Source organism: Mya arenaria, chromosome 13 (genome assembly GCF_026914265.1).
Source record: "Mya arenaria isolate MELC-2E11 chromosome 13, ASM2691426v1".
NCBI lineage: Eukaryota > Metazoa > Mollusca > Bivalvia > Myida > Myidae > Mya > Mya arenaria.
In genome coordinates, this window is record NC_069134.1 from 37,921,718 (window position 1) to 37,947,127 (window position 25,410).

Below are 25,410 nucleotides of genomic sequence, written 5' to 3' on the forward strand. Positions count from 1 at the left end.
TACCAACAAGTTTGATCACTTTTACACAAATTAATTGCATCCAAACCTTTTATTGTTTGTATAAAGATATATTTCTAAGGAACCTTAATGAAACCTATCTCATCCTAGTGTTGTCATCCCTATCAAAGGGAACTCTGTTGTCAAAAGTAAAAGTTACTCCACCATTGTTAGGGTGACTACTACACCCCTGGACATATGGTGTGTATAAATGGTTTGACATGACAACCATAATTATTACCCGCTAAATTTTCCCATTTGAAATACTTATGATTTCCTTATGATATGCTAATGGTCTGCTTCGATATATTATTACTAATGGTTTGCATATGGTATACAACAGGTTTTTATTTACAGTTCCCATATGATATGCTAATCAATATAATGCACAGGAGGAATGAATTTTTTAAAAGAGTGAAAAAAAAATAATTTTGTTTTGATATGCTTATGTAAGTTCACCTCGTGCATTATCCAAGTTTACTATTTATTTCAATATAGAAGAAAAAAGTAAAATTACATCCCAAATGCACCATTTCGGACTATAAATTATGAACATTTTCTAAAGGGGGTACCCTCAAACTCTCCTGCCAACTCTCTAAACAAAATAAATTTCAATTCTGAGGGAGGGGGGCAAGTCATAAGGTTACACACGTAATTTACTCCCCCTCTAACATCAAATTCTGGTAGTGCCCTTGCTAATGCTTCCAATATGACACAATATAGTTATTATATTACATACAAATGGTCTGTATCTTACACTCTTATTATTCCGATGTACTGGAATTTGATTCCTATTTCAACATGCTAATATTTGCCACGCAAGTTTTCAATAATTGACAGGAAAAAATGAATTATGCCCTTTTAGAGACAAAACAGAAACACATTATTCATATAAATTCATTCAATGATAATGTAAAAAGTAATGACTTAAAATAATTTAAAATACAACCTATATTTACAGCCAATGAGAATGCAGATAGGCAATTATTAAGTACTAGGCTTAATCATTAAAAATTTCAACTTTCGCAGGTGTTGAAATGTCTGCCCACTGCCACTCATCCCATACACACACAATCCCTATGTCAAATTTTGTGATGACAATGTGTCAGCCAGTGAGGTTAAAATTGTATTCTAAGTCCGTTAGATGACCGGTAGTAAAATCTTTATGATCAAGAAGTGTTCATTCTCTCTGCTCACTCTGCCCATTCTTCATCATTAAAATTTTAATTCATGTCATCTAACTATTATGTAAAAAAATCTTATAAAATTAACTAAGGAAACCTTTCAACACATACTTCACGCTGAGTGATAGCGGGCGTTGCTGTACGGTGATCAGACGTAGTTTGACACTCTCCTGATGGTTAGGCGCTGTTCTTCCGAACAGGTGACGACCCCTCATTGCACCGGACGGAACCATTTCACGCACTCGTAAATTTACTTCTTTCATATATTTATATGATTATATATATGACTTTTTAAATTCAAGTCCTGGCATTTGTATTTCTCCTTTTAATACAAAACGCAGTGTTTCAAAGGATTTCGAACGTATTAAAAAAAATCACTTCACTTGTGTTGTGACTTGGTCATCACTTTTCTTTCAATTCCTACTCAATTTTTATCTGTTTCTTAAGCATGGGAACAGCAATACAGGTTTTTCTTTGAGTGCAACGTATTGCAAGTTATACAAAACATCCTTTCATAGAGCTCTTGGCAGAATTCAAAGAGTTTCGTTATATCGGAAATTTGTTTTTCCTTTCAGAGTTAAAAGCTTAGTTGTGTCACAAAACACATCTTTCACAATATGTCACACACTATATTTTACCATATATTCACCTCATAAGCCAATAATCATGAAATTATGAATCATAATCATTAAAATGCTCTTTCATTTTCTGTCCTATTTATTTTTTTTAACTTCAGGGTACCAATATTCCCTCGCTCCAGCACAATAATCTAATGATTACCCTCTTAATGGAAAAATATGAATCCAGTGTTGAAAAAATTCAATATGTAAATACTCGATTTAATTTACCATTGCTTTGACTGAGATTTTCAATACCCAAATGGTATTATTCTGTGATGTTCATTTGACATTTACCACATTAATCCGCAAAACACAGTCACGAAAAGTTTTCCGATCCATATCTTTACGCTAATATTCCACTTGATTCGTTCTTCATAGACAATATTTATACAAGACTATAAATGTTTTCTTTTATTATATTCATCCAAAGGTTTAATGTTATACTAGCTTCTCAATACAAGTCCCAAAAGCAAATTTGTAGAATTTCAAAGACTTCACAATAATACGGGGGGTACTTAAACTGTATCCCATTTCAGAGTTAAACAAACACAGTAAATAAAAACATTCATTCAACATCATACAATAGTTCAATATATCATGCTTCCCATAGACCTAAAATCAATTAAACAGCAATATTTTGACAATAATAATCCCAATAATAATCCGTTTCTTCAATATATGAAATAATGCACCAAAAATTGGAAATAAATCTGTATCAATCCTTTTTAATAAAACATTAAGTGCAGAATGTCTGATATGGTTTTATTTAAGTAAATTATAAATGTCTTTCTTCACCAAAGTCTATAATCAATTGATCCCTTCTTCAGAAAGAAATTGCCTAAGTATCTGTCATTGAATTAATATTTGATTATAAATAGATCAAATTAACAGCCAAACATTCAGCCAAACATTCAAATATAACTGCTAAAAACAGTGTTTCAAGATGGCAAATCTTTAGCACTAATATTGTCAAACTTTCACTATGTTAAACAACATCAGAAACACTCTTTTGTCACTAACTGAGACAAACAAAAACATGGTATCCAAAAACAATCCTCAAATTATTTTTTCTCAATTTTTTTTTTCACTCACATCAACCACATGGTAAGAACAAGTATAAGTATTCTTATTTCTTTCAGAAATATGAAGATGTGCTTTGGAATATCCTTAGCTACTTTTTTTTTACAAATTCCTAAGCACTGTAAACACCAGAAGCACTGTTTGAACTGAGATATGTTTGTTTTTGTTTTAAATTTATACACATTCAAACACTGTCCATTATTCAAAATATTTCATTTTTAAACCCAAAAGATAATTCAAATATAAGCCAGATTCATGAAAAAGAACAATCTATTTAATATTCTTTATTTTTCAACAAAAGAACCAATATATGCAAGTCCATAAAATCCGCGACAACTGTCTTTCTGGTAGCAATCTTTTAAACAAGAACAACTAAATCAAGATTTGGAGATTAATTTAAGAAGCATGTGTCTATATTTGTTTTTGATAAGATTACACTTAAGTTTGAAAATAAAAGAAAGAAAGCCTATTGTGAGATTACTTTTCTTTGCCTTTTTGTTTAGTAAAATGATTACCTTTCGTACAAGCTTTTTAAATGCCAAAATTTGATAGATCCTTTCACTGTTTTGCCAAGCTAACACATGGTTGTCAATTGCCTTAAAATGTGTTTTGAGCAATCACTGGTTTGACATGCTGACACAGGTTTGTCATGGCTGACACTGGTTTGTCATGCTGACACAGGTTTGTCATGGCTGACACTGGTTTGTCATGGCTGACACTGGTTTGACATGCTTGCACTGGTTTGTCATGGCTGACACTAGTTTGTCATGCCGACACAGGTTTGACATGCTGACACTGGTTTGTCATGCCGACACAGGTTTGACATGCTGACACTGGTCTGTCATGGCTGACACTGGTTTGTCATGCCGACACTGGTTTGTCATGGCTGACACTGGTTTGTCATGGCTGACACTGGTTTGTCATGCTGACACTGGTTTAACATGCCAACACTGGTTTGACATGCTGACACTGGCTTGTCATACTAACACTGGTTTGCCTAGTTTGTCATGCTGCCATTGGTTTGTCATGCTGACAAAGGTTTAACACAGTGACACAGGTTTGACATGCTGACACAGGTTTGACACACTGACAAAGGTTCAACATGCTGACACATGTTTGTCATGCTGACACTGGTTTGTCACGCTGACACTGGTTTGTCATGATGACACTGGTTTGACATGCCAACACTGATTTGTCATGCTGACACTGGCTTGTCATGCTGACACTGGTTTGCCTAGTGTGTCACTCGTTGACATGCTGACACTGGTTTGTCATGCTGCCATTGGTTTGTCATGCTGACACAGGTTTATCATGCTGACACTGGTTTGACATGCCAACACAGGTTCGTCATGCTGACACAGGTTTGTCATGCTGACACTGGTTTGTCATGCTGACACAGGTTCGTCATGCTGACACAGGTTTGACATGCCAACACTGATTTGTCATGCTGACACTGGCTTGTCATGCTGACACTGGTTTGCCTAGTGTGTCACTGGTGTGGCATGCTGACACTTGTTTGTCATGCTGACATTGGTTTGTCATGATGACACTGGTTTGACATGCTGACCCTTGTTTGTCATGCTGACACTGGTTTGTCATGGCTTATACAAGTTTGTCATGGCTGACACTGGTTTGTCATGGCTGACACTGGTTTTTCATGGCTGACACTGGTTTGACATTCTGACACTGGTTTGACATGCTGCCATCGGTTTGTTATGCTGTCACTTGATTTTAATGCGGACACTGGTTTGTCATGCTGACACAGTTTTGACATGCTGCCATTGATTTGTCATGCTGTCACATGCTGTCACTTGTTTGTCATGCTGACACTGGTTTGACATGCTGCCATTGGTTTACAATGCAGTGACTTGATTGTAATGTGGACACTGATTTAGAATGTTGACACTGGTTTTTCATGCTGACACCAGTTTGTCATGCTGAAACTGGTTTTAAATCCACACTTGCTTGACAGGCCAACAAAGGTATCTGACATTTGGCATGAGAGTACTGACACTGGTTTTTTGCAAAGATGACACTGGTTTATCATGCAAACAAAGATAACGAACACTTGGCATGCTGACACTGATATTTGTAAAGCTGACACTGAGTCGCCATGCCATTCAGTTAACAGAAACATGGCATGCCGTCACTGGTTTTTGTGAAGATGAAACTAGTTCCTTATAAAAGACTTCAGCTTTTATTATATTAAGATACAATTTAAACAGCTGTACATTTTCTAAAAAACGTGCATGGGAACAATGTATATTATACTATGTAAGATTCTAATGAGAATTACAACATAAATCAACCCCTTCATGCTTTTCATGAATAGCATTGTATAAAACATAATCCACACGTAATGTAAATGTTTTGGCAGAACTTGCTTTGAACTGAACAAAGGGAGACAAATTCATCAATATTTAATATATGAGGCAATCAATTACCCCCCTTCTTATTTCATTTAAACAGATTTTATTGCCTTTTTTCTTTCAACATAATCAGACCCCCCTTCTTATTTCATCTTCACAATGATCTAAGCTTATGATGCCTTGTCAAACAGGTGGGCAACAGATCTTTGGCTTGTGAAGGGCAATAGGGCTTTAATTTAGAGATGCTATTTGTTAGAGGTGGGCAATTAATTAAAGTCTTGACCTTAGAAGGACAGTGGGCCTTGGTTTAAGATGTAAAACAAGCCCAGTTTTATATAAAATGATTTTTTTTAATAATGTCTGACTCGAAGACATGTCCTTATTTGATAACTGCCGGGACATGAACTTTATCATTTAAACAGCATTATTGAAAAGTAACAAAAACTCATATACAATAGATGATCAATATACATTTTTTTTTATTTTTAATACACTCAGAAATAGCCAGAGTGGGCTTGTACCCCAAAAACCCTGATGCAGACACACCTGGCAGCAACATATGACAACAAACTTTCCGAAACAAATATGACATACAGTTCCCGTAATATCATTGGCATATGTTTACCTATAAATAGTACTTAGCTTGTTCTGTATATGTTTTTTACTTACTGTTTGAATAAATGAAATTTGTCCATGAAAAAAACAACAAAAAAACAAACAAACAACAACAACACCATTTTTAATCTGCGAAATAATACTGTTATAAACAAAATGGAAATGAAGAATAAAAAAAATCTCATTGCCATATGTAAACCATATAATCACATATGGTAAGGCTAAAATGAAGCAAATTTTTCAGATATATGAACATTATTGCATAGTTTGACATGTTCAATACTTACGAGGTGATTGATGAACGCGCTTGAACTGGCGATGTCGATTCATTCAGAGGGGGGACCCAGTATTCTGAATACATTCCATATCGAGATGTGTCCTTAAAACGTGACCGTATTTCCACCATCTTTCTACGAAACTTAGCAACATAGTCAGGAAATGACATGTTCGTCACAGCCATTTGGATTAATCCACTATCAGAGAGCTAACCTCACAGATTTCTTGTTTCACCTATGGCTGTTTATATCGCCACATTGTTTCCAAAAACTTAAACAACAATTAAAGTTCATTTAAGTACACTGTTTCAGTCTATATGCGCACTCACAGTTGCCTTTAAAATTCCCAGAATCATAAAATCAGACTGGTGCCTACTGGATTTTCTATTGTAGCTATCAATTGTGTTGGTTTGAAAAGATTTCACAGAAGAATGCATGCTTCGCTAGATATTTCCATTAAAGATTTACAAGAAATTATTGAATACCGGTATTTTTCATTTGTCACGAAGAATTATTTTTAATTTCCATCAATATTAAATACCTGCATTATTCATTTTTCACAAAGAAATATTTTTTAACGTCTATCAATTATGAGCATTCCTCCTGATTACGACGCATATGATTATAGTGCGTACTGAATTTCATGACTATTTATCCAAATTTCCAGGCTTTAGAACTGAGCAACATCTTAACAAGCTGAAATTTTCCATCTACTTATTATAATAAGGCCCGCAAGTGTCTTTTAAAATGTTACAGGTTATAAAATATAAATTTGTTCAATCAAATATAATCCGAAGAATCCCATAAATTTGGGTGGGATAAGTTGATAAAATGACATATGTTAGTTTCTTCTCCTATAAAAACATTACTCAAAATCACAGTTCAAAGACATAAACTTCAGGCGCCTTTATCTTATGTGGCCTACTTGACAGTATAAACAATCAATCACATTCTTATTAGGTCCCAAAATTCTAACAAGTACTTACTTCAACATGAAAACTTATCTAAATGTTCAGACAATACATCAGATTATCAAATTTATATACAAACAATGACTTCAAAAACCATTTTTTACAACAAAATTATAGATAATCCATCTATTTATTTGTTCCTAGATGAAGGGGGCCCGTAAACAGATGTCTGTGCCCAAATGTTTTCATTTTCGTGCCCAAACATTTTCATTATGGCCTGAGTTTTAGCAGGAATGTGAAGACAACTTTGAATCTCAAGTCTGCTCCCTGAGGCGTTTGTCTCTTCCTAAGATGAGGCCGAAAGAGGACCCCATTTACAACTCAAAAATGCACAATTCTAAATATGGTTGTTTAATATCTTTTATATGTGTTTTCTAGTGTAGGTTATATTAAGTTTCATTTCTTGCAATTTTCATGTGCTCATACAAGTAGTATGTGTGTATATATGTGCCCACATAAGTAGTTATAATGTAGTGTCTGAGTACATATGTGCTCATACAAGTAGTTATTATGTAGTGTCTGTGTACATAGGTGCTCATACAAGTAGCTATTATGTAGTGTCTGAGTACATATATGTGCCCATGCAAGTAGTTATTATGTAGTGTCTGAGTACATATATGTGCCCATACAAGTAGTTTTTATGTAGTGTTTGTGTACAAATGTACCCATAAAAGGAGTTATCATGTAGTGTCTGTGTACATATGTGCTCATACAAGTAGTTATTATGTAGTGTCTGTGTACATAGGTGCTCATACAAGTAGCTATTATGTAGTGTCTGAGTACATATATGTGCCCATACAAGTAGTTATTATGTAGTGTCTGAGTACATATATGTGCCCATACAAGTAGTTTTTATGTAGTGTTTGTGTACAAATGTACCCATAAAAGGAGTTATCATGTAGTGTCTGTGTACATAATTATGTACCCATACAAGTAGTTATTATGTGGAGTACATATGCACCAATACATATGTGCTCATACAAGTAGTTATTATGTAGTGTCTGAGTACATATGTATGAATACAAGTAGTTATTATGTAGTGTCTGTGTACATATGAACTCATACAAGTAGTTATTATGTAGTGTCTGAGTACATATGTGCTCATACAAGTAGTTATTATGTAGTGTCTGTGTACATAGGTGCTCATACAAGTAGCTATTATGTAGTGTCTGAGTACATATATGTGCCCATACAAGTAGTTATTATGTAGTGTTTGTGTACAAATGTACCCATAAAAGGAGTTATCATGTAGTGTCTGTGTACATATGTGCTCATACAAGTAGTTATTATGTAGTGTCTGTGTACATAGGTGCTCATACAAGTAGCTATTATGTAGTGTCTGAGTACATATATGTGCCCATACAAGTAGTTTTTATGTAGTGTTTGTGTACAAATGTACCCATAAAAGGAGTTATCATGTAGTGTCTGTGTACATAATTATGTACCCATACAAGTAGTTATTATGTGGAGTACATATGCACCAATACATATGTGCTCATACAAGTAGTTATTATGTAGTGTCTGAGTACATATGTATGAATACAAGTAGTTATTATGTAGTGTCTGTGTACATATGAACTCATACAAGTAGTTATTATGTAGTGTCTGTGTACATATGTACTCATACAAGTAGTTATTACGTAGTGTCTGTGTACATATGTACTCATACAAGTAGTTATTATGTAGTGTCTGTGTACATATGTACGGATACAAGTAGTGATTGTGTAGTGTCTGTGTAAATATGTGCCTATATAAGTAGTGATTGTGTAGTGTCTGTGTGCATATGTGCTCATACAAGTAGTGATTATGTAGTGTCTGTGTACATATGTACTCATACAAGAAGTTATTATGTAGTGTCTGTGTACATATGTACTCATACAAGTAGTTATTATGTAGTGTCTGTGTACATATGAACTCATACAAGTAGTGATTGTGTAGTGTCTGTGTGCATATGTGCTCATACAAGTAGTGATTGTGTAGTGTCTGTGTACATAATATGTGCTCATACAAGAAGTTATTATGTAGTGTCTGTGTACATATGTACTCATACAAGTAGTGATTATGTAGTGTCTGTGTACATATGTACTCATACAAGTAGTTATTATGTAGTGTCTGTGTACATATGAACTCATACAAGTAGTTATTATGTAGTGTCTGTGTACATATGTACTCATACAAGTAGTTATTACGTAGTGTCTGTGTACATATGAACTCATACAAGTAGTTATTATATGTAGTGTCTGTGTACATATGTGCTCATACAAGTAGTGATTATGTAGTGTCTGTGTACATATGTGCTCCTACAAGTAGTGATTATGTAGTGTCTGTGTACATATGTGCTCATACAAGTAGTGATTATGTAGTGTCTGTGTACATATGTGCTCCTACAAGTAGTGATTATGTAGTGTCTGTGTACATATGTACTCATACAAGAAGTTATTATGTAGTGTCTGTGTACATATGTACTCATACAAGTAGTTATTATATGTAGTGTCTGTGTACATATGAACTCATACAAGTAGTGATTGTGTAGTGTCTGTGTGCATATGTGCTCATACAAGTAGTGATTGTGTAGTGTCTGTGTACATAATATGTGCTCATACAAGAAGTTATTATGTAGTGTCTGTGTACATATGTGCTCATACAAGTAGTGATTATGTAGTGTCTGTGTACATATGTACTCATACAAGAAGTTATTATGTAGTGTCTGTGTACATATGTACTCATACAAGTAGTTATTATATGTAGTGTCTGTGTACATATGTACTCATACAAGTAGTGATTGTGTAGTGTCTGTGTGCATATGTGCTCATACAAGTAGTGATTATGTAGTGTCTGTGTACATATGTGCTCATACAAGTAGTGATTATGTAGTGTCTGTGTACATATGTGCTCCTACAAGTAGTGATTATGTAGTGTCTGTGTACATATGTACTCATACAAGTAGTGATTATGTAGTGTCTGTGTACATATGTGCTCATACAAGTAGTGATTATGTAGTGTCTGTGTACATATGTACTCATACAAGTAGTGATTATGTAGTGTCTGTGTACATATGTGCTCATACAAGTAGTGATTATGTAGTGTCTGTGTACATATGTGCTCATATAAGTATTAATTATGAAGTGTCTGTGTACATATGTACTGATACAATAAGTGTGTGTGTGTACAAATGTACTCATACAAGTTGTGTTTTTGTATATGTGTGCTCATACAAGTATCTTTTGTGTACATATGTGCTGTTAAAACTAGTGTTTGAGTACTCTTTCAAGTAATATTTGTGTACATATGTACTCTTTCAAGTAGTTCTGTGTATATATGTGCTCATACAAGTATCTTTTGTGTACATATGTGCTGTTAAAACTAGTGTTTGAGTACTCTTTCAAGTAATATTTGTGTACATATGTACTCTTTCAAGTAGTTCTGTGTATATATGTGCTCATACAAATAGTGGTTGTGTAAACATGTGCTCAAAAACAAGCAGAGTCTTGCAACATTTGTATTAACTACACTGCAATCTCAGCGCATGTCTTTGATCCTCACCACAATTAAGTTGTATTAACTTTCACTGGAATGACACTATAATTGGATACAGTGCAATTAAATGTGATCAAACTCGATAAAAACGGACTTATACTTATTTATTGGTAATTAAAGGGAATGAAATTCAGTCTGGTTCTGTTTAAATTGCAAATCTAGACATTGATTACCCTTATTTTGTGTTGCATTTCATGCCATATCTCAATATCTGCAGGAGAATAATGCAATTTCTGCAATACAGTATTAAAAAAAAAGCAGGAAAAGTTTAATGTTTGGAATAATGCAATCATACATTACCTGTTCTTTTGTAGTTCAGAATTTGTTTAAGAGTTTTACAATTTTGTCATAATGTTTGTAGTTCAGGCAACACGGAGCATAACTTTGTCTGCATTGTCGGCATTTTGCACAAATTTTAACCTTGGCTGAAACTAAATTTAGGTTCCAAGATATTTAAAAGAAATTTGAAGTAAATATGTTTCCAGATATATTACATACATCTATAGCAAGGGAAATAACTCTAGCTTTAATAATTACTGAGTTATGTCACTTGTTTGACTAAGGTAAAAAAACAAGAACAGAGGAGCGATGGCATTTGCTCTGCGACACTATTGTTTAAAGCTGCACAGATTGACCACAATGACAACTTTTTTATTATTTGTCTTGGAATGAAAAAATCTTTGTGTTAATATCTGGAAAGCAGTGATATAAGACTGGTGATGAAATATCAGATAGCAGTTTTAAATATTTATGTTCGAAGTGACTAATGCTTTAAGAAAAATGAGTTTTTTTGCATTAATCATCAATTGTTGAACTTAATTTTGAAAAAAATGTGATCTGATCCTATTTCAGCAGTCTTATATCACTGGTTCTCAGACATTTATGCAAAAATTGGCTCATTCTAAGACAAAAAAAGTTGCCAAAACGGTCTGTCTGTGAGAGTGCAGCTTTAATAAAAAAATGAAATTTGACATGAAAATTTTTGATCTGAAGTTTGTCATATGTTTAATGAAATTAAAAGAGCTGATTTAATGATTATCATCAATACTTTTTTTACATTCAAGAATTAAGTAATGTTGCTATTATAATTTATGGTGAATTTAAGTAATGTAGCTATTATACATAATGGTAAATTAAGGTAATCAGCTATTATACATAATGGTAAATTAAGGTAATCAGCTATTATACATTATGGTAAATTAAGGTAATCAGCTATTATACATAATGGTAAATTAAGGTAATCAGCTATTATACATAATGGTAAATTAAGGTAATCAGCTATTATACATCATGGTAAATTAAGGTAATCAGCTATTATACATCATGGTAAATTAAGGTAATCAGCTATTATACATCATGGTAAATTAAGGTAATCAGCTATTATACATCATGGTAAATTAAGGTAATCAGCTATTATACATTATGGTAAATTAAGGTAATCAGCTATTATACATAATGGTAAATTAAGGTAATCAGCTATTATACATTATGGTAAATTAAGGTAATCAGCTATTATACATCATGGTAAATTAAGGTAATCAGCTATTATACATCATGGTAAATTAAGGTAATCAGCTATTATACATCATGGTGAATTTAGGTTATTCATCTATCATACATTATGGTGAATTTAGGTTATTCATCTATCATACATTATGGTGAATTTAGGTCATTTAAAGCTATTCTACATTATGGCAAATTTAGGTTATTCAGCTATTAAACATTATGGTGATTTTAGGTCATTAAGCTGATTTAAGCAGTGAAGCTATTATAAATAGTATGAATTTAAGTAATGTAGCTATTTTAAATGATAATGAATTTGAGTAATGCGGCTATTACAAGATATGGTGAACTTTAAAAATATAGCTGTTATGAATGATAATGAATTTAACTAATGTAGCTATTGTTAATTAATTAACAGTCATCTCAAAGAAATTCTAACACAAATTCAAGTATTATTTTATTAAAAGCTAGTACAAAATTTGTCCTTATAGAAGCATGCATCCTTCTTTTAGCATTAAAATACAGACAATTCAATTCAAATATAAAAGTTTAAAGTAAAAAAAATAGTACCATGTTGATCCATTAATTGAACATTTATTTGCCTATATCCACAATGCACCGCACTTAATTCAAATGCACTTCATCATTAGGAAAATAGACCTTATATATCCTCTGTAGGTCTTAAGTAAATATATTTCGACTTACTGTCGGCATAAGCAAATATACTAGCAAAAATATGTGACATCCTAATCCATTATTCTTTGTGAACAAAATGAACCTCAATGAATTGGTTACATTTAATTTGCAGATTATTGTCCTCGAACGAAGTTGACCGTGACTCAAACATTTCTCCCCAAAAGTCATTTAAACCGACTTAAGAACTATATCAAGGTTTTCCCTTCATTGTTAAGCATTCTTACTATAAGCCAGTTTTTAAGTTTTGAGCTTTTAAACACCGATTTCCTGACACAATCATTCAATGCCTGACTGCGATCCAACTTATAATAATCTTCCCAGAGCTGACGACATGGTAATTCTTTGGCAGGTACACTGTCATGCTTTTAGCCATAATGATGACACTAATCAACGAATTGATAAACTCCCATTGTTAAAGAATATTAGACTAGTTGATCGTTACTTGAAGCTATTATTCCGTCCTTACAAGATTGTAACACCGTCTTTATAAAAACTTCTTCGCCACTTGTATTTCAAATTTTTTACATTAGCAGGTTATTTAAATAGCTTTTCTTTGTGTACAGGTACCGTTCATTTTCTGTCAATTTCTTTTCACAATAGGTCTTGTACTTATGTTTCTTTTGATGAAAACTAAAATCCTGTCAAGTGGATTCAAACCACGAAATTAATACAGCCAGCCCCTTTGAATTAATAGATTTTCACTTACGTAAACCATTCATCAAATATTTTTCATCAAATACTATTACAAAAATGATTGTAGTCGCAGAAGGGCGAATACAAATTGTCCAGGCACTGGAATAAACTAAAAGTCCAAGCAAACAATCTCAAAATGTCCACAGGAAATTAGATTTTGCTACTCTGGGCACATCTAAACCACTTGACTTAATCAAAATATCCCAATATAAATTAAATAAACAAACGAACTTGATCGGCAAAGTTCAAACAATTAACACATAAGCAGAAACTCGACACCACTCGGATAAAGTATCAGAACATATACTTTAGTTTCAAACAAACATATCTATATTTTAGCTTTCAAAATAAATGAATCAATTACTTAATTTGCCTTATCTATTTGACCAAATGTAATTGAGAAACCAATTGTAAATATATTGTATTACAGAAATAGTGAAACATATTTAAATAAGAGGCCCATAAGGGCCTATGCTCTACAGGCATGGCTCTTTTGGTCATTTTCAATCCCGAGCATATATGTATGGGTAAATGGAAACAAACATATAGTTCATGTTTTGTGTTTAGGTTACCTGAAAACGTTGCACATTCAACATCTGAGGACAGAAAGTGTTGTAAGCAGATTAGTTGCATGAACTATTTTGATATGTGCCAAATAAAGGTCATCTGACAAAAAAAAATTGCTATCAAAACTGTACTCATGGTCAAAATTTAATTTCTGTAGCTTTAAAAAAAAAAAAACTTGGTCAAAGTCAAGGTCATCTGAGGACAACATTGATGCTCCTTTGCTTAACTCTACACATGGTCTAAATATAATTGCTGTAATTTTAAAAATAAAAAAAAAGGTCAAAAGGGGTTGGGCCAGCTTGGCCCCAGAGGCATATTTTTTACTGTTTTGCTAGACAGTCATCATGTGATGCTCCACAACAAATATCAAAGGTATGAGCATTGTGGTTTGAAACAAGAAGATTTTGAAAATATTTCTTAAAAAAGTCTCTAGGAATCTTGTGACCCCAGAGGCAGTGCCAGCTTTGACCCCAGGGGCATAATTTGAACAACAATGGTAGCAGACCACTAAATTATGTCTTATTCAAAATAGCAAGTGTCTGCATAGCTGGTTCAGGCAAAAAGATTTTCAAACATTCCCCATTTAAGTATAACAAACCTGTGAACCCCGGGGGATGGCCAGTAATGACCTCAGGGGCATAATTGAACAAACATTCACAAGCAATTGTGCTTAGATGGATACGCAAACACTCAAAAAGATTTTCAAACATTTCCCAATTTAAGTATACCAAACCTGTGAACCCTGGGGCGTGGCCAGTAATGACCCCGGGGGCATAATTTGAACAAACCTTCACAACCAATTTTGTTTAGATGAATGCGCGAACTGCAGACACTTTGGCCAAAAGAGCAAAAAAATGGCCTTTGGCCTTTCAACAAGACCAATGCAGAGTAATTCACAAAATCAACTGCAGAACCATAAAAGCAAGTTGTCTCCCTTTCATCCTAGACTTGACTTCACACGTAAACTTGGCTTAAAATAGACAAATTCGCCCATGCAGACTTGGCTAAAAACAGGTTACCAAAAAATAGCATTTCTATAAAACTTTCAAGACCCATAATCTACGGCATGAAGATTCAATCAAAACTGAAGACTGTATCGTGTTCACAAGCAATTGTTTACAGACGCACGCACGGTCGCACATACTACGTTCACATTTCCATCGCATAAGCTCTTCTGGCCTTTGGCCAGTAGAGCTAAAAATAAAAGTTAAATTTATTAGACTTTAACATTTTGTGACCAACAACTTATATTATGCGCTATCACAGGCAATGGTACATTCGGAACTCCTTGACCTTTTTCCATCCAAAACAACCTTGGATGTATATGGAGGATTTATAATGTCAGAATCTACATATAATTACGCTCCATGAAGATTGCACAGTAGTATCAATTTATCAGTTAAACTTAATGACTTAACTCTTGAAAATTCCAATTATTTATGCAATAAAACACTTTATGGGCAATCAATTTCATCTAAGAAATACAAATTACACGTAAAAACACTACAATGAATTAATACTATTACTTAAATTAATACAAACTACTTGTACTGATGCACCGGCATACACCCGAGGTTGTTTTTAATGGAAAATGGCCAAGGCGTTCTGAATAGCAATCGTAGCGTGTAAAAAGCGTAAAACCTGACAATGCTTTGACATCGATGACTTGAGCTGTCACAGGAGTGATGAATACCCCCCCCATGCTGCATTCAAACAGGAATGGTAAACTATTTCTTTGAAAAGGGGACATAACTGCGTTAAAAAGACAAACTTGATCTGTATTTAATGTTGTCATAATTATGTGTACCAAAAATTAAATTTATCAACCTATTCTTGAATGATTGTTGAAACCCTTTTTTTCTGGCATACTCTAAATTGAAAAAGGGCCATGATAAACTCCATCAAAAAGTAGTGGTTTTTGCCAAAGTCAAACTTGACCTGTATTTTATGGTGTTAAACATGTGTACAAAAGATGCTTCAAATCTGTCAACAATTCAATGAGTTATCATCAAGACAGCACTGATATGCACAACACGGCCATGCCAGTAGAACTGGGGATAGTCGATGAAATGGACCATGTTTTTTCCTTCCAGGTGGCTACGCAGTGCCAGGTAAATGCGTTGGTTTTGTCTTTGCGCCAAAAATAGCGGTGAATGGACCTTACCTAGGTTACCTGGGGGGCGGGGGCATTTGGCAGCATACATGCCATATTTTCTGGAGACCATTCAGGGGGATTTGTTCAAAAGGCTGAAAATTCAGGGGGATTTTGGTTGTATTCAGGGGGATTTTTTAGCAGGTCTAAGTTGGGGAAATTTTAAAGTATTTTTAGACGCAAGTATGAAAAAATGTATTCACATATAGTTTGCTTTGAAAACCTCTTAACTTTTTCATTATACAGAATTATTTTATGTCATGATTTATCATATTTTTATGATACACTGTCATGTCATACTGTAATGCACTTGCAGAACAAAATATGTCATTGGAAAAATATGTTTTCGAGACAATTAAATTAAATATACCTTCCTCCAAAGTCTTTAAAAAAATGTGCTTAATTCTATCAGCTTTGATGACTTTCAGACAATAAGAGAATAGAATAAATATTATTAATTTCTTCCTTCCAAAAGAGTAATATTTCTTTGCCTTTGATAATTACTACAAATTAATTGATCGCTTGTTGTAAAAGTTTCCTTTTGGAGAGTTTCACTCACATACTGTGGTTTCACTTTGTCATTATTGCCTGATGTAAAATTAAAAAAAAAAAAAATAATTTTAAATTCCGGGGGATTTTTATCTCCCGCCGGGAGATCGGGGGATGGATCGAAATTCCGGGGGATTTTTCCCCCCGCCGGGGGATATGGCATGTATGTGGCAGGGATTTTACCAGCAGTTTGGGGGGGGGGGGGGCATGGTTACAATTGACTAGTGCATAATATACATCTACATGTATCTTTGAATTACATTGACAGAATACAGTTTGTGTATACCATGTGATAAATTGCGTCATTGATGCTATGTCAGAAAGCAATATTTTGCTTCGAATGAAGACTTCAAACAAAGAAAACTTCACTATTACTTCACCATTTTAAATGAAACACCGCGCAGTCTATGCCGCAGCTTTGGTCTTTTACCATGGTTTGATTGTGAGTTTAGTTTCTTAAAACACTTTGACAAACCTTTTTGCAATACGGCTGTCTGACGGAGCACTGTCAAAACATTATTTTGGAAACAGGTTTGTCGAAGTGTTTAATAAAACTAATCAACGTATCAAACTTTGTTAATAAGGGGAAGGCAGGGCTCTTTAAGCGGCACAGACTGCCCTTTGTTTTATTTAAAATGGTGTAGTAAAAGAAAAGTTATCTTTCATTTAAGTCTTTATTATAAGCAAAATGTTGCCTTCCAACGTAGCGTTTTGATGAAGTTTATCACGTGGTATACACACCCTGAAATATATATAAATTATATTATATATATTAATTAAATTATATGGTATCTATGATGTATGAACATTAAAACTTTTTCAAAAGTCAATAAAAAATATCATTTGAGATATATACATATGTATCTGGATATTTACTTGTAAATAGGTGATTCATTTAAATATCAGATTTTCTATTTTATATTATAATCATTAGACAAAGACAACTGGGTATTTGTTAAAGGGAAGAAATAATTGGGAGTAAAATATTAGTGCAAACTTTTTTAGATTGAGTAGTGTCCCTTTGATTATCAAGATTTGTTTTTGACAAAAGGTTCTGGCAATGATTTTGTAATATCTCAGGTTTAAACCAGGTTTTTTAATGGGCAGTCAGTGCTGCTGAAAAAAGGACATGGTGCTGCTGAAAAAGGGCCAGGGTGCTGCTGAAAAAGGGCCAGGGTGCTGAGGGTGAAAAGGGCACATTGTTATAAGCTGTGAAGAACTAGATCATTATAAATTTTACAAAAAAATGTTAAAAATTTGTTTATTTAAGTACTTTGAGGTTGCATTTGCCGAGTTACTGGCCACACAACGTGCCCGTAGGTCATAATACTCAATCCAGACCAGAAAAATATGATAGATATTTTTTCTTGCATACATGTACCTAAAATTACCAATTTGTGGAAAATTTGAAGAAGAAATCACATTATTGTACAGTTCACCAAATGTGTGAGAAGTTGTTTACTGATGTCTATAATGAAGCGTGGACTATGCTTCACAAGTAATTTTTAATCACTATTGATGTCAAAAAGTTCTTCCAAAAATCACCATTTTGATAATTAGTTATTTTCAATTCAAATTAAAAGTCTTGCATACTAATAAATTTGATTGCGCTTTAATTATTGAAATTTCATATTGTATACTCTTCGTAAACCATACAATAAAAGAAATAAAAAGTGGCCCATTGATGCGCATGACTCATCTTACATGGGTTGTGTAAGGCGTGTCTCCAACACTGGTCACATGACCGGAAACACACGTCCGGTATACAAGAAAAGTGAATCCCAAATGAGTCAAGTAAAAGAACAATTACAGTTATATCCCATCATAAATACAAGAAACCATTTCAGAACATATAAAAAATTAATGACTGTTTTTTTATTATGAACATGCTATTGTTTTGTTGTTGTTTTAATAATGTATGGTTATTGGACCCTGTGGCACATATAAAATAAGTAAATTAGTCTTCAACCCGTCACAAACACAAATCATGCGCCCGGTGTGTAATAAATTATACATGTTTCTGACAAGCCCTCTCTGGTCAAGAATCCCTTTGCTAACAATTACAATAACACTGTAAGACAACAACTTAAAGCTGCACTCTCACAGATTGAATGTTTTGACAACTTTTTTTTATTTTTTGTCTTGGAACGAGCAAATTTTTGGCAAAAATCCATTGAAACTAGTTTAATAAGACCGTTGACAAAAAATTAGATCGCCGATTTTTATATTTAAGTTAAAAAAATGTAAATTTATGCATTTTTCTTAAACCTTATGTAACGGCTTAGGCCATAAAACATTTATTTTAGAACGGAAACATGAAAATCTATGATCTGATTTTTTGTCAGCAATTTTATATCATTGGTTTGCAGATATGCAAAAAAAGCTCTTTCCAAGACAAAAAATAAAGAAGTTGTAAAAATGGTAAATCTGTGAGAGTGCAGCTTTAACAGCCATTTACTTCAATATTTCTTTTTATAAAGAAAATATGAATTTAATTTATTCTCATGATCACTTTTTGCATTCAAATATAAATGAACAAGTGAACAAGTAATTTTTTACTAATATATATCTTAATGTGATTATGAAGACAGCTATATGCTAATAAAAATCACTCATGCGTCTGACTTGAAACCATCACCAGTGTTAAACTTTGATAGGCCATAAGAAAGTTCCCTGCTTGGGAACTTGAACCCACAACCTCTTGGATGAGAGACCGACCACTACAGTCTATTGTTGAAGAATGAAGAAGTGCAGCTGAGCCTCTCCCAGAACTCATCCTGCACCTAGATATTTTACTTAAAGGGGCTATTCGATGAAATGATGTTTTACGTTCAGAACTCTTCTGCCAATTGTTCCAGCGAAAACAACCTCGGATGTTTGCCAGTACATCAGAAGAAATATTTCATGAAAATTTAAATAATAGCATTAATTAATTGCAGTGTTTTAACGTGCCAAGTTTAAATTGATTGCCAGTGCAATGTATAATTGCATAAATAATTAAGATTCCCAAGTGTAAAGTCATTAACTTTTAGTTTAACTGCTAAATTGAAGCTACTATGCGATCTACTTGCAGCGTTAGTAAAAGTATTAAGATTTTTGACATTGTAAACTGTCCATATACATCCAAGGTTATTTTCGATAGAAGATGGCCGAGGAGTTCCGAATAAATGTTTTCACACAAACTCCTCCCTATCCATTTCACACTGAATAAGTCCCATGTCCATCTATCAAAAAACAACAAATGTGATACATGTATTTTACCCAAATGCAAAGTATTCCTGATCTGCAGGGACTACAATATCTCGAGGCCGTAGTCCTTCATGGTGTGTTGGGCATCGTACACGGTAAAACCTACATAACATACAAATCAACAGCCTGTAGGAAAATATATATACATCTTTCAGATATATTGGTGCAATCGTATCAATAAAGATCGACTTCTCGATTCTTAACAACTCAATAAGATCAATCATTACAGATTGTAATTTGAAATAATTCGAAACAAAAAGTCTGTAGGAAATATACATATTTCTAAGATATTAATGCATTCTTATCAATGAACAACTTTTCGATTCTTTGACTACCCAATAAGATTGATCATAGCAGGTAGTAAGTTGAACTAATGTGAAACAAATCAATAAACTGGGGTTTATTTGAATTTTAAAATTAGATTTTTACTTTACTTTGGATAGGTCCATAGTTACTGTATTCAACTCAATTTTCTGATCTTATCATATTTTGCCATATAAGTTTGTTGATAAAATGGCGTCAATATCCCTTACATGGAACTATTTCCAAACAAGAGCACCGAAAAACTGATGCTAATGCCTGTACCTTTTTGTGAGTCAATCAAGGGAAATAACTCAAGCAATATTTAAGCCGGAGTTACTAGACTTGCTAAACATACATCGAATTTATAATTTCCTTTCTTGGGGTTTATAGAAATTTATTAATGATATAAATATGATATTTCACTGCTTTAAACAGCGAATATATCAATCTAAATGTACTTTTATAACCTTTAAGCATATCATATAAAAGTGTAAGTGTAAGATCACAATATTTTTCTCATCGTTAACACCATAAACAATTATCCTCCATTATCCTTTTTTGTTTATTTTTATTTATGACCATTTATTTGTTTAAAGTTTCTGCAAAGCTACATTTATACCTCAACTAATTTAAAACAAACATTTTTTACATATTCTAATGTAAAACTATGTTTATCAAACAATATCACAAACAATACATAACGAAATAAATACAGTTACATTAATTTTCCTTGAAGACAATACATAGCTTTTTTCAAGTACAGTTTATTCCTTCATAACAAGTACCCAATACCTATGTTATCAGTTCATCTATATACCATGAGAATTAAATGACCTGCAATTAGAAATATTACTGTATGACAAATGTATTTCTTGTTTATTCAATGTTTTATGAGTGCAAATGATGATCTTACGCCATACCTGTCAAGTTTCCTATCATTTCAATAAAGATCTCTTACAAAAGCTGCAGCAAAATGCACAAAACGTTTGTTAAGATTTTGTTACATACTGGTTATTATGAAGTTCAACAACGCCCATAAACATCAAGCTAGATGATTATAGTCAACAACCAGAAATACATCAAGCTATGATTATATTCAATGCATGGAAATATTACCAGAATACACCGCCCCGCAAAATATCAAGCTATGATTATATTCAACTCCCAAAATACATCAAGCTATGATTATATTCAATGCTTTGAAATACATCAAGCTATGATTGCATTCAACACCCAGAAATACATCAAGTTTTGATTATATTTAACGCCCGGGAATACATCAAGCTATGATTATATTCAACGCCCGTGAATACATCAAGCTATGATGATATTCATCGCCCGGACATACATCTAGCTATGATTTTATTCAACGCCAAGAAATACATCAAGATAATGTTAATATTCAACTCCCTGAAAAACATCAATCTATGATTATATTCAATGTCTGGAAATACATCAAGCTATGATTATATTCAAGGCCCAGAAATACATCAAAGTAAGATTATATTGAACGCCCGGAAATACATCAAGCTATGATTATATTCAACGCCCAGAAATACATCCAGCTATAATATATTCAATGCCCTGAAATACATCAAAGTAAAATTATATTCAACGCCCGGAAAAATATCAAGCTACGATTATATTCAACGTCCGGAAATACATCAAGCTATGATTATATTCGGCCAATGCCAAAAATTCATCAATTAAGGTTATATTCAATGCCCGCAAATACATTAAGCTATGATTATATTCAACGCCCTGAAATACATCAAAGTAAGATTATATTCAACGCCTATAAACTAATCAAGCTATGACTATATTCAATGCCCGGAAATAAATCAACCTATGATTATATTCAACGCCTGGAAATACATCAAGCTATAAATATATTCAAAACCCGTAACAGTCTTCTGGTTTGTCTTTCATCTTGAGGGGACACGGCACAGAAATGTGAGGGTATTGCCACTCACCCTTCTTGTGTTCTGATACTCCCTTTATTTTTTATCCAAACCTGCGTATCCAAAAAAATATTACACAACTTTGCAAGTCTGCAAAAGGAATAATGCCAACTCCTAATTTCTTCATACTATATACCACCATCCCAATACACTGTAAAAAGTCCCTTAATACCGCCCACCAAACATGGAAGCTTCAAATGTGCCATTCATCTATACAAATGCATTTTTTCTCTTGTATAAATAGCATATAAGGGCCATTAATGGAAACCTTTCTCTAAAATAGTCTGTAATATCATGCAGCTTTAACATTTAAACCGAGCTACACCAACAAACGAAACACTTTTCTCATGACTTGTCTTCAACAACAGCAACAACAACTGCAGACCGATTTTTGTCCATTTTAAGTTCAAGAATAACTGTTATCGGTGAAATGAACAACATTTTTTATAAAAATTTAATTCAATCCTAATACCCGGCAAAAAAAATACAAAAAAAATACAGTGGAACGAAGGCAAATGCACATCTGTTGCTTTATCAGTCGAACAAGGGGCTTTACTGGAATCAGTGAAATGAAGCAAACAACATTTTTTATAATAATTTAATTTAACCCTAATACCTGGTAAAAAAAAAAGAAGAGAAAAAATACAGCGAAGCGCAAGCCAATGCACGTCTGTTGCTTTATCAGTCAAACAAGGGGCTTTACTAGATTATAACTAATGCCAGAGATATGGACCTTGTTATGCATTTGCATTGTTTTTTCTGGCAACTACAATGGTTGAAATTAACACAAGCCCGCATGCTAAAATTCTAAATTTTATATAGCAGGGCTACTTCAAAAAGTTAATGCTAAACAATAGTATAAGAATTCGGGCTTGTTCATCTAAAAGTCTAATTTCAATGACTGCAACTACTGTTCCAAATATGAATATCTTGAGACGTTTTTGAGAAATGGCTTCTGTTCAAGATTCTGCACTCGAACTCCAATGCCATCTAACAACGGCAACAAGATATCACACAATACCTTGATTATTATTTGCTTCCAAAAAAAAAAAACAACCTTAAAACACAATTTCTTTGAAAAAATGATAACCTTAAAACACAAACATGTTTCTTTAGACTGCAACTTACCCTAGACCTTGAGGTACAACTACAGTATTTCCGAACCAAGGCAAAACTTTTCTGTGATTTTGTGTCATTCGTAACCTTACTAGTCTTTGCGAGTACATTTGCACTGATGTCATTTCCTTTTGAGCTTTCATTTGGCTTAATCGTTGATTCATATTAAGCAAAGCCGTATTGCTGTTGTTAGCTCCTGGTGGCCCATTTCCAGAATTGGCTCCGTCTTTATCCTGAAAAACAACACATTGTAATGTTAGATCCAAACACGTCATAGAACGCTGCGGGCGCCCGGGCGGTGGGCGAGGGACAATATTTGTCCCCGATGTGTTGTGAATAAATGTGTTCCCATCACGAGCTGTTACCGAAATGTCTTCCCCGCCCCTTGCTGGTAGAATGTCCGATTTTGATTTCTTATCCATTTTATAAACCATTTTGGTGTCAAACTAAAATCTATTCCTAATTTGAGTTGAGCAAACAATATACATTGTACATTCCGAAGAATAATTTTTTTCTATTACGTTTCCTATTTCCTTCATGAAAGCCTGTCAAATTCATAATAATTTATCCACAGAAGGAACATTGTAAGATTCCATTTGTATCAATTTTCAATTCGTAAACACTTTGGTAACTCCATTTTGGCGGCCAATTTGCTAAGGGACCTCAAATTAAGAGTGCTGTTAAATATTTACGTATATTTGAATATGCTTCAATCTGTGGTAATAAAAAATCTTCAAAACTCGAATGATACAATCTTTTAACAAGCGCTTGTATGGCCTTATCTAGGTATGAGATGTGCTTGCCACTCAATATTGTATTATTTCAACTCATTCAATATACTCTTATAGTGCATGCCTTTAATAGTTTTAACAATACGTCTGCCAAATTGTTTTCATACAAACACGAGGACATATAAATGTTAATTACAAGAACCTTTTTAACACTTTTTCTGTAAAATACGTTAAAAGAAATCATTAATTGACTTCTTAAAGCGTGAAAAAGCAATAGGGGTGATGTTTTATCAATAAAGTGTAAATATTGTGTTTTTTTTCTTTTGAGATAAGTTTAATAGTCCATTCACTACATGTTATTTCACTTTTATACTTTTTGAATAACAAAAACTAATTATTTTACTTACTTAATCAGCATATTAATTAACATCCCTTGCATATGGATATTAATATACCCATTTTGATACTGAATAACTAAAACCGTTATATAAACATTTGATGAAAACTGCAATTTTATTATTGGACAGATACAAGAGAATTATAAGAAACAGGGAGCTGTTTCATAAAGAACCGTAGGACGCAATTTTGTACTGCCGAAGGATTTAAAAAAAATAGTGCAGTACTACTGTTAAAATCTGTCCAACATAGGAAATCACCACTGGGATTCTTGATAAAACAGCACGAAGTACCACTATGTAATCCCTTCTAGATACAATATCATATATCACTGAAGGATTCTTAATTAAATAGCTCACAGTAGAAATGCCAAATCAGTATCGCTCTTTACAGATTCTTGATAAAATAGCTCCCAGTAAAACTGTTGAAAATCCTTCCTAGGTACAATGTCACTCCTTAAGGATTCTTGATAATATAGCCCCCATTACCACTGTTGAAAATCCCTCCTAGGTGGTACAATATCACTCCTATGAATCTTGATAAAATAGCCCCCATTACCACTGTGTAATCCCTCCTAGGTGGTACAATATCACTCCTATGAATTTTGATAAAATAGCCCCCTGTACAACTGTGTAATCCCTCCTAGGTACAATATCACTCCTATGAATCTTGATGAAATAGCCTCCAGTACCACTGTGTCATCCCTCCTAGGTACAAAATCACTCCTTAAAGATTCTTGATGAAAAAGCCACCAGTACCACTGTGTTATCCCTCCTAGGTACAAAATCACTTCTATATCTTGATAAAATAGCCCCTCTCATAACACTGTTGAAAATCCCTCCTAGG

General features: G+C 33.4%; 1 protein-coding gene across 6 annotated transcripts in view; it reads right to left on the bottom strand.

Annotated features, from left to right (window-relative positions):
• The window catches only part of LOC128214315 (putative uncharacterized protein DDB_G0282133), a 91,333-nt gene that overhangs the window by 34,738 nt on the left and 31,185 nt on the right, over positions 1-25,410 (bottom strand). The window contains exons 1-2 of one of the 6 annotated variants that reach the window (XM_052920720.1): positions 10,949-11,016; positions 6,153-6,533 (exon numbers count right to left, since the gene is read on the bottom strand). The exons of 3 other annotated variants lie outside the window; for them this stretch is intronic. In XM_052920720.1, coding sequence (XP_052776680.1) covers positions 6,153-6,325 — 173 coding nt within the window. In that variant the 5' untranslated portion in view covers positions 6,326-6,533; positions 10,949-11,016. Of the gene's footprint in view, positions 1-1,292; positions 2,499-6,152; positions 6,534-10,948; positions 11,017-23,449; positions 24,069-25,410 lie in introns of those variants that run through there. 2 more of the 6 variants (XM_052920717.1, XM_052920726.1) reach the window with 2 other exon arrangements.